Source organism: Narcine bancroftii, chromosome 4 (genome assembly GCF_036971445.1).
Source record: "Narcine bancroftii isolate sNarBan1 chromosome 4, sNarBan1.hap1, whole genome shotgun sequence".
Taxonomy (NCBI): Eukaryota; Metazoa; Chordata; class Chondrichthyes; order Torpediniformes; family Narcinidae; genus Narcine; species Narcine bancroftii.
Window position 1 is genome coordinate 122,883,105 of NC_091472.1, and position 13,040 is coordinate 122,896,144.

General features: G+C 40.0%; 1 protein-coding gene across 4 annotated transcripts in view; it reads left to right on the top strand.

Annotated features, from left to right (window-relative positions):
• Nucleotides 1–13,040, top strand: part of hps4 (HPS4 biogenesis of lysosomal organelles complex 3 subunit 2) — a 59,679-nt gene that overhangs the window by 15,707 nt on the left and 30,932 nt on the right. For 2 of the 4 annotated variants that reach the window (XM_069932672.1, XM_069932673.1), the window contains exons 3-6: nt 447–548; nt 5,080–5,170; nt 10,452–10,595; nt 10,710–10,817. In XM_069932672.1, the coding sequence (XP_069788773.1) occupies nt 547–548; nt 5,080–5,170; nt 10,452–10,595; nt 10,710–10,817 (345 nt within the window). In that variant the 5' untranslated portion in view covers nt 447–546. The remainder of the gene's footprint in view (nt 1–446; nt 549–5,079; nt 5,171–10,451; nt 10,596–10,709; nt 10,818–13,040) is intronic. The other 2 variants (XM_069932671.1, XM_069932674.1) reach the window with 1 other exon arrangement.

The window sequence follows — 13,040 nt, forward strand, 5'->3', positions numbered from 1 at the left end:
TTATGTAACCACAGGATTTATGTAGCTTATAGCTGTTGATTTCTTAGATAATGGTGCTCATTGGGATATTGATATTGGGGGAGGGGGAACGATCTCAGCGATGAAAATTCCACTGAATGTGAAGTCATCACATCCCCCTTGGACATGATCATTGCTTTGCACATATCAAACCTCAACCCGTATTTTTCAGTATCCATTCCTGAATTTTGTCTGGGTGTTGCTGCACTCGGATATGGACTGCTCCATTTGCTAAGAATTGTGAACTTTGCAGAGTCATCAGTGAAGATCCATTCTTTTTCACCTCATGATGGAAGGAGTGAAACAAATGAAGATTGTAGGGCTTGGGATATTGTTCTAAGGAACTTATGTAGCAATGCCCCAACAACTGATTGGGGTGGTTGACTTCCAACAATCATAACTATCTTCTCTTTGCCCACTGACTTCAGTTTTACCAGGCCACTTTGATGATTAGGACAGTAACTCTCGTCTATCATTTGGATTCTACTCCTTCGTCTGTATTTGGACCAGAGTGTTAATGAGATCTGGATGTGAGTATGCTGGTTAAGTACAAATGAGCATCCTTGAGGAGGTTAATATTTCTTGTACATGGTTATTGATACCACAGCCAGCAATATCTTACAAAACTTTGCAGCAAAGAATAAAGTTGGGCTGGGCTTTTGTTGGAAGGGTAAGAATGGGGAGGAAGGTGGGTGAGGGGGAGGCAGAGCAAGAGCTTGAGAGAAAGGGAAAAGGACAGAAGTAGGGAGGGACAAAAGGAAGTGAAGCCAAGAAGGAAAGTGTGAGCAAGACTTTTACTTTGATCCCATGTGGTTTGTACATACACTCAGAATAAACCTATATAGAAAAATTCTACTAACAAACTAATTGAATCAAATTAAAAGCCATTAAAAACATAAGATAGTTAATAAATATTCCACTGCAAGACCTGCACGCGGACATTCTGTGGTATTTGGAACATGATCAAATGTTATCAAACCAATCTGCAGTGAAGCAGAAGGAGGCCATTGTTTTCTTAAATCTTTGCATTAATTGTGATCATGAGATTGGAACGCAGAGGGAAGGTCATTTGGCTTTTGGCTAAACTCTCTAGGATTACCTATAGCTCACAACCCCCATTATGCTCTCCAGTTTTCACCTCCAACTGTAAGAATCTGCATTTAACTGGACCCTTTAAAGTAATAACATCTTCCCAAATCATTCAAAAGGAAAATTATTGTGAGAGGTGAACTTGTAAAGTCCTTAAATGAGTCTCTAATTAAGTTTGTCATTGAGGAGTGGGTGGAAACAGGAACACACAAAGGAACCCACGCAGACCTATGGAGAATGTGCAGCACTGGATTCAAACCTGGGTCACTGGTGCTATAATAGCTTTATGCTAACTGCTACACTAGGCTTAGTAAAAAATATTGTTTATTCCAAGGATAAGGGTTCCCTCAGGAAAAATCTGCTTTGTTGTATACACTTACCAGCCAGGGTGTCATTGGTAGGATCCTTCTTCCTCCTCTTGAACACTGGTAACTGGGACGGCACGGTTGGTGTAACGGTTTGCACAACGCCTTTACAGCACCGGTGATTAGGGCCAGGCTTCGAATCCCGTGCTGTCTGTAAGGGGGTTGTACGTTCTTCTGGTGCTTGTGTGGGTTTTCCCCAGGGTCTCCGGTTTCCACCCACCATTCGAAATGTACTGGGTGTGTAGGTCAATTAGGTGTCAATTGGAGAGCACTGACTCATGGACTGAAATGACCTGTTACCATGCTGTATGTCTAAATTTAAAACTTAAATAAAATTCAACACCTCATCCTGACCAGCTGCCCGCTCTGGATCTTTATATTTCCAATTGCAGTTGAGACATCAACCGTCTCAACTTTATCATTTCACATTCTAATCTCACCCCGTTCTGAACGCTCTGCCCTCTACTCTCTCCACACAAATCCCAACCTCCCAATCAAACCGCCAGCAAGGGTGGTGCCATTATGGTCCGTTGCACTAACCGCAGCATTGCCGAGACTAGATGACAGCTCTCAGACCCCTCCTCTTACTTACACCTTCACAGGACCCCACCAAAGAACATCAAAACACTGTCTCACATACCATCTCTAACCCCATCACTTCTGGTTATCTCACACCCACAGCCTCCAATTTCATTGTTTCTCACTGCCCGGTTCTACCTCCTACCCAAGATACACAAACCCAATTATCCAAGTAGACCTATTGTTTCCACATGCTCCTGCCCCACCAAACTAGTATCATCAACCTCAGCTCCATTTTTTCCCTGGTCTAGTCCCCCCCTACCAACATCTGAGAGACCTCATGTGCCCTCCATCTCTTCAGTAACTTCCAACTCCTTGACCACTTTATTTTCACTATGGACATCCAATCTCTCTACGCCCCCATCCCTCATACTAAATGTATCAAAGCCCTTTGTTTCTTTCTTAACCACAGGCTGAACCAGCTCACCCTTCCTCTGCCTGACAAAACTTGTTCTTGCCATCAACAACTTCTCCTTTGACTCATTCCAGCTATGCCTCCTTTTTTGTTGGCTATATGGAGCAATCCATGCTACAAGTCGACACAGACAAGGCTCCACAACTCTTCCTCCGCTGCATTGATGACTACATTGGTGCTGCCTCATGCACCCATGATGAGCTTGTTGACTTCAGACACTTTGATGCTAACTTTCACCCTGACCTCAAATTCATGGCCCATCTCTGGTGACACTCTCCCATTTCTTCATCTTTCTGTCTCCTTGAAAGGCAAACTTTCTACAGATTTTTTACAAATTACCAACTCCCACAACAACCTTGACTACACTTCTTCACATCCAGTCCCCTTTAATGATTCTATTCTTTCAGTCAATTCCTCTGTCTCCATTGTATCTGCTCCCAAGAAGATGTCTTCCATTCCAGATCATCCAAGATGTTCTCCTTCTTCAAAAAATGTGGCTTCGCCTCAAACATGAACTCACCTCTTACCTGCACCTCCTCCATTTCCCACACATCTGTCCTTGCAAACCTCCCCCCCCCCCCACTACTGCCCCTAGGTTCAACAAGAACAGGCTGATCCTTGTTCTCACCTATCACCCACCAGTTTCTGCATCCAACATGTTATCCTCCATAATTTCCGTCACCTAAAACATGATCTCAACACCAGACATCCCTTCCCCTCCATTTTTTTGTAGGGACTGCTCCACATTTTTGTAGGGTCCATTCATACCTTTCTACTACTTTCCCCCTTGGCACCTTCCCCATGACTGCAGGAAGTGCCACACTTATACCCACACTTACTCCCTCACCACTATTTGGGGTTCCTAACAGTCTTTCCAAGTGAAGCTTCATTTTGTGTGTACCTGTATAAGTCATCTACTGCATCCTGTTGTTGGCTTTTCTACATTGGAGAGACAGGATACAGACTGGGAGATGGCTTCGCTAAGCACTTTCACCCTGTCCACATCAATGGCAGGGATCTCCCAGTGGCCAACCATTTGAATTATATGTCCTACTTCAGCACCAACTTGTCTGTCTATGTCCTTGTTCACTGTCAAACCAAGGCTACACATAAATTGGAGGAGCGACACCTAATATTCTGTTTGGGCACTCACTAACCAGATGGCATTAACATCAATTTCTCTGTTTTTATGCTCGACCACTTCCTGTTCTCCCTCTCTTCCCTGTCCCTCTGTCACCTTTCGTTCAGCTTTCCACCCCCTTCCCTCTCCAATTTCCTCTTGCTTGTAGATCTGTGCTCCTTCCTCTCTCCCCCACCATTTTATTCAGGCGCCTGCCTACGTTTTGCTCACAAGGGGCTCAAACAAGAATATTGGTTATGTATCTTTACCTTTGCTGTGTAAAGTATTGTTTTTAACTATATTCCAAATTGTTCAACTCATGTTTTAACTTAATTGAGATGAAACCTTGAAGCTTGTCCAGGAATTAGTTACTGGGTTGTCAAAATTCATTCCTTTTGGCACATGGAGCAAATAGTCTACAAATAGAGTAAAATCTTTCCTGATTATGATGAAAATCATTTCCTCAGGCACTTTTCATGGTTTTATTGTTTTATATATTTTGTATTTACCTTTTGATACTGAAAAGGTTGGATGAATTGTTTAATTGAAACTGATTCCAGCTAATGGTGAAGAATTAAGGAGTGAATATGGAAAAGGGATGTGAAATTAGAAAGGAATTTGATTCTGTGGAATGAGTTGGAATCAGGCCCAGAAATCTGGGACTGCATTCAGGAGGGGAGAGAAGAGTTGCATTTGAAAGATAACTAATTTATAATAGCAGTTTAATTTATTTTGCATTTTCTCTCTATATTTGGACATGCAGTAGTTTTTCTCTCTGTATTCCTTATTCTTTGCACTAGAATAATGAGATCAATTCTGAATAAAACTACTGCAACCAACTACAAAGACTGAAAGCAATTCATTATAGGAGTGAATCCAAGTTGATGATGTAGATGTTGTAGCACATCTTAAAGATATATGACCTGGCCTCTGATCCAGTCCACATTGATGGCCAAAGTACCTGTTAACAGCGAGTATCCTGCATAAAGTGCGTTCAACCATTTTTAATCCATTTCTCCAGAGTCCCCAAACTCATTGTGATCCAACTTATTGCATAAACTGTTTTCTTCCAACAAGGTAGGTGATCCTGAGAATACTTTGTTTTATTGAATAGAGACTGAAACATGACTTCAGCTGTCTTGATCTTGGGATATTTGACAAAGACATTGAGTGGTTGAAAAGCAGTGTTTAATTCCCAATCACCAATATCTTTCCTTGTGTTGAATATGGACATAATGTGATATGATATGAGATTTATTGCCATATACCTAAGTATAACGTGCAGATGCATTAAAATTCTTAGTTGGTGCAGCCACACAGGTAAGAACACATGAGGCATGGAAAAAAAATCTAGTCTAAAGCATCATTTCCAAATTTGATTTGGAGCAGTTTCTTAAATGTAAAAATGTACAGTTATTAGAGCAGTGCAGTTATTATCAACATCTGTACATTTGTATCTAATCTTTCTCCTTTTGTTTTCCCACTTTCTCCAGGTGTGATTATTTTTTCCTTTATGATTCTTCGAAAGTGAAAGAGGAGGGCGATCCAACTCGTGCTGGGATCTATTATTTTTTTCCTTCACAGGTGAGATAGTTTCATTAGTTTTGAAAAAGGTATGGGGAAGAAGTGTCGAGAAACTGATTCTTATTTAATTATGGATATCAAACTTCACTTGTTGCTCAGGTGGTGATTTGGTTTGTTGTACATTTGAGATTTCTGTTATGTCTTAGAAGAAAGTATCACATGCACTTGTTTTTTTTTAATTTTTTTGTTTTTCACACTATGAACCATATTGACCAAAATACACATAAACATTTCCCTCTTGAATATACAGTGTCATTTTCTCCCCTTTTTCCCCCCTCCCTTCCCACCTCCCTCCCCACCCACTAAACGTTCAACATATACGATACATTAAACCCATTAAACAATGTCATTACACAATAAAAATAAACAAAAAAGTTGTGTCATCTACTTTTACACACCGGGTCAGTTCATTTCATCTTTTTCTCATTCTGTCATTTTAGGGGGTGGAGGTCCGCGGTAGGCCCTCTCTGTTGTGTTTCATGTACGGTTCCCAAATTTGTTCGAATACTGTGATGTTATTTCTTAAACTATATGTTATTTTTTCCAATGGAATACATTTATTCATTTTTATGTACCTTTGCTGTATTCTCAGGCTATCTTCTGATTTCCAGGTTGACATAATACATTTTTTTGCTACAGCTAAGGCTATCATAATAAATCTTTTTTGTGCTTCATCCAAATCGAGGCCAAGTTCTTCTTGTATTACTTAGAAGAAAGATCTCTGGATTTTTTACAAGCACTTGTTGATGTTACATTGATTGTCACTGTCCAGACATTTCATTTCCCATTCCCATTCTAACACTGACATATCTATGCTCGATCCTCTCCATTGTCACAATAAAACCAAATACAAACCAGAATAGCACCTCATTTTCTCTTTCTTTTTCAATCTGTTTATTGAATTATATTGAACATATATACAAGAGGAGAATTACAAACATGTTTTTACAAGTGTGTAAGAAAGAGAACATATTAGCATTTAACAAATATATATTAGCCATAGATTTCTTCTCCTTTCATAAAACCAAAAGAAAAAAAAAGAGAAAAAAATTAATTTTTAATGCAAAATCTCCTCTAACTAATCTGAAAAAAGGAAGAGGGTCTGGGCAGTCCGTTTTGAGAGTAAAGTATAAAAACAAAGGGTATCCTGGTTAAAACCAAACTTACCATAAGGAGCTAAGAGAGATTCCAGTATAAAAATGATTCTTAAATTATATGAAAATATTGAATAAATGGTTGCCGAGTTCTTTGAATTTAAAAGCTGAATCAAATATCCGACTCCTAATTTTCTCCAAACTTTAACATGACATGACAGCAGAGAGCCATTGAAGTAGAGTAGGTGGGTTAGGATTCTTCCATTTAAGTAATAAGGCTTTTCTAGCCAATAATGTTGAAAAGGGCAATTATTTGCTGTGTGGAAACAGGGATAGTGGAGGCCTAAGCTCCACTGGTATGATTCCAAAAATAACTATCTAAATTTGGTTGCAATTCTGGAACTTTTGTTCGTGTTTCAAAGACACCTTTCCAGAAATTATCTAGCTTTGAACATGAGCAGAACACGAATGTTAAAGTGGCTACCTCAACTTTGTACCTATCTCAAGAAGGGTTTACATTGGGAAAAATACAGACCAACTTATCTTTAGACATACGTGCCTGATGTACCACCTTGAACTGAATCAAGGAATGACGGGCACAAATTGATGAAATATTTACGTTGAAAAATATGATCCCATTGATATTACCTTAAGTACCTTTAATTTTATCATTGAATATCAGGTGCAAGTTAAGTAACCGATTATATATTGTAGCTATTAACCGATTTTGAAGTGGATACACCTGAAAAAGGGTGTCTATCATATTAGATGAGTAAGCAGAAGGATAATTTGGAAGTAAAATGCGCAGAAAGTCCCTAATTTGCAAATACCTAAAAAATTATGCCTTGCTCAAATCATATTTGTCTGCTAACACCTCATTCTATTTGAGCAGCCAATACACTAGTGGTATGAAAATTGAATTTTCCAATTTCAGGTAACCCTCTCCCCCAGTGTTCCTTTCCATCTCCCACCAGCCCACCTGTTCTCTCTCCCTCCATTCGTATTTTCCACCTCTCTCCCTGGCTGTGTTATCAAGACATCACCCACCCCACCTCCCCCCTCCAACTCCCATCTGTCATCTATCACAGACCTATCCATCAGGTTTTCCTTTCTCTTGGTTCACCTTTCCCATTCCCAGTTCCCATCTGCCCATCATCGCTCCCACATCTGATTCTGCTCATCACTTCCTTTGTGAACAGTTTCCATAATCTACAGCAGTTTGATGTCTCCATTCATCATTCTCCAGCCTCTGTTCCTGTCTCCATCCCTCTCTCCCCCACCTGCCTCTATCCGCTCATCAACCCATCTGCATCTTTTATTTACCAGCTCCTGCTCCACTGCTTTCCCTTCATCTCTTTGTGCTGGCTCTCTCCCTTTCCCACTCTCAGTCCTGATGAAGAGTCTCCACCTAAAGAATAGTCAATTCCTTTGCTTCCATCAATGACCCACTGACTTCCTCAGCAGCACAATTCTACTATAATGTATTGACAGGGCAGCAAGAACTTGAGAGAAGGATGTGCAGCCAGAACCAGTCACAAACATTTTCCTGCATTTATACAGACAGTAACAGCTACCTGTGACTCCACCTTCAGGGAACGATGTATCTGTATTCTCAGATCACTCTGTTCTACCACACTCTTTAGTTCCCTACCATTTACTGTGTATGTCCTTTCTTGATTTGTTCTTCCAAAATGCAACATCTCACACTTGTCTGCAGTAAATTCCATCTGCTATTTTTTTTTTTTTTTAGCCCATTTTTCCAGCTGGTCCAGATTCCTCTTCAAGCTTTGAAAACCTTCCTCACTGTCTTTGCCTCCAATCTTTGTGACATCTGCAAACGAGCTGATCCAATTTACCCACATTATCATCCAGATCATTGATACAGATGACAAACAACGATGGTCCCAGCACTGATCCATGAAACACACCACTATTCACAGGCCTCCAGTCTGAGAAGCAATCATCCACCACCTGTATCTGGCTTTCTCATATAGCCAGTGTTGAATCCAGTTTATTATTTCACCATGAATACCGAGCGTCTGAATCTTTCTGATTAACCTCCCATGTGGGACCTAATTAAAGGTCTCACTAAAGTCCATGTAGATAGAATTCACAGGTTTTTTTTTCCATCAACTTTCCTCAAAAAACAATCAGATTGGTTCAAAAATGACCTACCATGCACAAATCCAGGTTGATTGTCCCTAATCAATCCTTGGGTATCCAAACGCTTGTATATTCAATCTCTTAGAACACCTTCCAATAATTTACCTACTACTGATGTTGGGGTCACTGGCCTATAATTTCCAGGGTTACTTTTGGAGTCTTTTTTAAACAACGGAACAACATGAGCTACCCTCCAATCTTCCGCCACTTCACCTGTGGCTAAGAACATTTTGAATATTTCTGCCAGAGACCCTGTAATTTATATATTAGCCTCCCTCAAGGTCCGAAGGAATATCTTGTCAGGCTAATCCATCCTTATTTGCTTTGACAAGGTCCCAGAATGTTAGAGCATGGAATCCAGGATGAGCTAGTCCATTAGATACAAAATTGACAAGGTGGTAGGAGCCAGAGAGTGGTAGTGTAGGGATGTTTTTCAGAGTGAAGGCTTGCGATCAGTGGTCTGCTGCAAGGTGGGTTGGGTGTCATGTATTTTAATGATTTGAGTGAGAATGTAGGTGGCATGGTTATTACATTACCAGAAAACAAATTGGTGGTATGGTAGATCATGAAGAAGGTTGTCTCAGTGTACAACAGAATTTAGATCATCTGGGAAAGTGGACCAAGGAATGGCAAACGGAGTTAACTTGGAAAGTGTGAGTGATGTATTTTGGGAAGTTAAAAAGTGAATGCCAGGGCTTGGAGAGTCTTTGAACAAAGACTTGTACACAGTTCCCTGAAAGTGGCAACACAGGGAGCTAATGTAACAAATAAAAAGAATGAAATTCTTGCCTTCATTGCTATCACTGGGTACGAGAGTTAGAATGTGTTGTTACAGTTACACAAACCATTGGTCAGAAACTGAAAATAGCACATAGCCATTCAGACCTTTGAACCTGCTTCACCTTTTAATGTGATCAAGTCTGATCAAATGATTTCAGTCCCCTATTACTGCTTTCTCTCCATACCCCTTGATCCCTTCAGCCAATAGGGCGATATCCTTTTGAATATATCTAATGAATTGGCCTCAGCAACTTCTTGTGGTAGGGAGTTCCGTGTGTTTAGATCCCTTGAGTAAAAAGTTTTACTACATTCAGTCCTAAATGACTTCTCCCTTATCCTTAATCTATGACCCCTCGTTCTGGAAGGTTGCTCTTGCAGTAGTCGTGGTTGCCATGCTTCAGAAAAGATGTGAAGGCGAGGAAAAGATTCACAAGGATGTTGCCTGGAATGGAGGGCTTGGGTAAAAGGCTAGGTCTGTTTTTCCAGTCACAGATAATGAGAGATGAATGACAGAGGTATATAAATCTATGAGGTACTTTGATAGAGTAGAGCAAAAGTCTGTTTCCATGGGAGGGATGTCTAAAACGAGAAGGCATAAGGTGAAAGGGTGGATGTTTAAAGAGTGCCTGAGGGAGAAATTTTTCACACAAACAGTTGATATCTGGAATGAGCTGCTAGAGGAGCTGGTGGAGACAGCAACAGAAAGAATATTTAAGAGACATCTTGACAGATACTTGAATGAATAAGTTATAGAGGGATATGGAATTAATGTAGGGAAGTAGGAATAACATAGAGAAGGTCAACCCAGATGCAATGGACTGAGGTCCTGTTTATATGCATTAGAACTCTCAGTAACCAGAACTGTCTTGTTTTATGCATCTACATTATAAAGGCAGTCAGGTGATACCTTACTTGTACTTAATAAATGAATAACCATTTTAAATGTTCATTCTACTTGTGGAAACTTTACTCAGTTCATCTCTTAAAAGCTTTATTATTTATTTTGCATTAGACATTTAACAGTGGCCCAGTCTGCTCTGTGGAGTGTAAATGCAAAAAAAAAATCTCTTCCTTGAATGGTGGTGAATAATTGTTTTTTTCTCAGTCTTTTAGGAACTCTTAAGTATCTATTCATTATTACAGTGTGGACACTTTGCAAAAATTCACAGCAGGATATTTCATGAGCTATGTGGCATCCTAAGGTTGCTAAGTAAATACGTCTTTTTTTCTTGTCTCTGGAGCAGACCAGCATTGACCAACAGGAACTGCTCTGCGGGCAGGTCGCTGGCGTAGTTTGCTGCATTACTGAGATTTCAGGAACTCCACCCTGCCTAATCCGCTTGCGAAAGCTAAAGTTTGCTATCCAAGTGAATGGGGAATACCTTTGGGTATGTATGATATACCTTTGCAACCAAGACATGATTGGCTCTTGAGAATTTCCACCCTCTGTTGATTTTAATTACTTTTAAATATATATAAATATTTTTTGTGGTCTATTAAAGGCTCTTGGATGTGCCATAGATACCCCTGATGTGAGCTGTAAGCACTTTCTGGATCAACTTATAGGCATCTTTACATTTTACAATGGATCCAATAAGTATATATACCAGGTAATGCTTTGCATATCTATCCAGGTGTGAAAGTTTATACAAAATCTCATTCACTTTGCAATGATAAACTTGTTGCAGTGGTATTCAAAAATATGAGTTCAAGCCCTTCAATTTAGGAATTGCCTACCTTCTGAAATGACCTGGGAAGCCATTCAAATCAGAGGTTGCATAAGAATGGAAACTAAGAACCGGTTATACCCTAAACCTATAAACAAATAAAGAAGAGTTTGCTTTTCTCTATTGCATGCAATTCTCTAATCAAGGTCAGGATCTTGCTCTTTTGATTGTATTTTTCTGGGCTGGGCTGAGTGTGTAAGTTATTTGCATGAACAGTCAGGCAATTTTATGTCCACACATGATCTTTACAAAGAATGGTTTTTGTAACACTGTTGAATCACTTGTTATTTTCTTAATACCGTGCCCCTTAAAAGGGGTAAGTGTTCAGTACCTGAGATGACTTGGTATCACCTTTGTTAGTCCTATCAAATAGAATTGTAATGGTTTACAGCATGGAAACATGCCCTTCGGCACATCCTCCCCATCCTGACCATGCTAGTCACGTTTGCCTGTGTTCAGTTCATAATCCCATAATACCCTTCCTGTTCATGTAACCTGTTCATGAGTAAATGTTTCTTGAACATAACAGTTGTCCCTGCTTCTACACTTCCTCTGGCAAAGTAATCTATATGCCCACCACTGTGAGAAGGTGCCACTTTAGGACGCTAATAAATCTTTCCCTTCTCACCTTCTGGTTTTAGATTTGCCTACTCTGGCCAACAGGCAATGACTATTAAAATGATCTCTTCCCCTCATAATTTTCTAAACCTCCGTTAGGTCTCCCCTCAATCTCCTAATGTCCAGCCCAATGTCCTCTCCATGGAGAAAAATCACAACCTATCAGCCTCCTCTTATAATTCAAGTCCCCAGTCCCAGCAGCATTCTCACAATTTTTTTGTGCTCCCAGTCAAAGCATTGTTACAGATACAACTAGTGAAGGAAACCCGAGATTACTTTCACAGAAATGTTTCAGATTTGTACATGTGTATAACTTCCCATCCATGTCTAATCAATTTGCTCAAAGTTCAACATGTTACTCATCAAAGGAAATCAGCCATAGTTTTAACTGAACATAAATAAGTTGCTTGAGAAATTCAGCGAGTCCAGCAGAAACTGTAGAGGTTAATGAAGAGCTGTCATTTTGATTCAAAGTTTTCTTCATCCCAGGCTTGATGAGGATGTTGATTCAAAATATCAACTCCCTGTTTAGCTCCACAGATGTTCTCTGACCCTCTGAGTTCCTCCAGCAACTTGCTTTTTGCTCCAGATTCCAGCACTTCAGAATCTTGTGTCTCATGGTGTTATTTGCAGCCCATGGGCACTGGTTGGAATCAAAGCAAGCTCAAACCATTGAGGATCCTTAACTATCAGATAAGTTTTTCCAGCACTTTTGTGGACTGCATTCAACCCTGAATCTGCAGATTTCCTTGTTTATGTCACACAAATGCTGGAGAAACTCAGCAGATCAAACAGTGCCTTTATGTAACAAAAGTGAAGATACATCACCAACATTTCGGGCTTGAGCCCTTCATCAACGTGTGGAGGAACATGAGAGATGTCAAGCCTGAAATGTTGGTGATGTATCTTCACCCTTGCTACATAAAGGCACTGTTTGGCCTGCTGAGTTTTTCCAGCATCTGTGTGTGGGTTTTTCCCCCACTTCATCACGCTGTCAACAAAACACGCTTCTTGTTTATAATCATCAGTTGAGTTCTCTGAAAATTTAAAATCAAAGATGAGCTCATTTGATGGCTTAAACAAGTTAGTCCGCTGGTCATACATTGCTTCAATGCAAAATTGTGCAATTCAGTTGTAAGAAATACAATGTCTGAATTTCTTTGGGTAATGCACTTAATTTTGGGCAGAAAGGTTATAAGTAAATAGGAAGCTGTGCGGCCATAGGTCAGGGCAATTTTGTTACCACTAACATATAAAATCAACAGGGAAAGCTTTCAGCTTTGAGATGACCATTCCATGTGGAGACTGAGATCCTGAGATCAAAAGTACATCTCTTGTACCAGTATGCAGTTTTCCATTTCAGGCATAAAATTGTCAGCTTGCATCAGATTTTAGCCATGCCCTTGTGCCAACTAATATATCGGGTCTTTAAGTGAGAGTTGCTATCCCATTGGTTTGCGCCAGGTTCAGTAAGACCAACACCTTGTT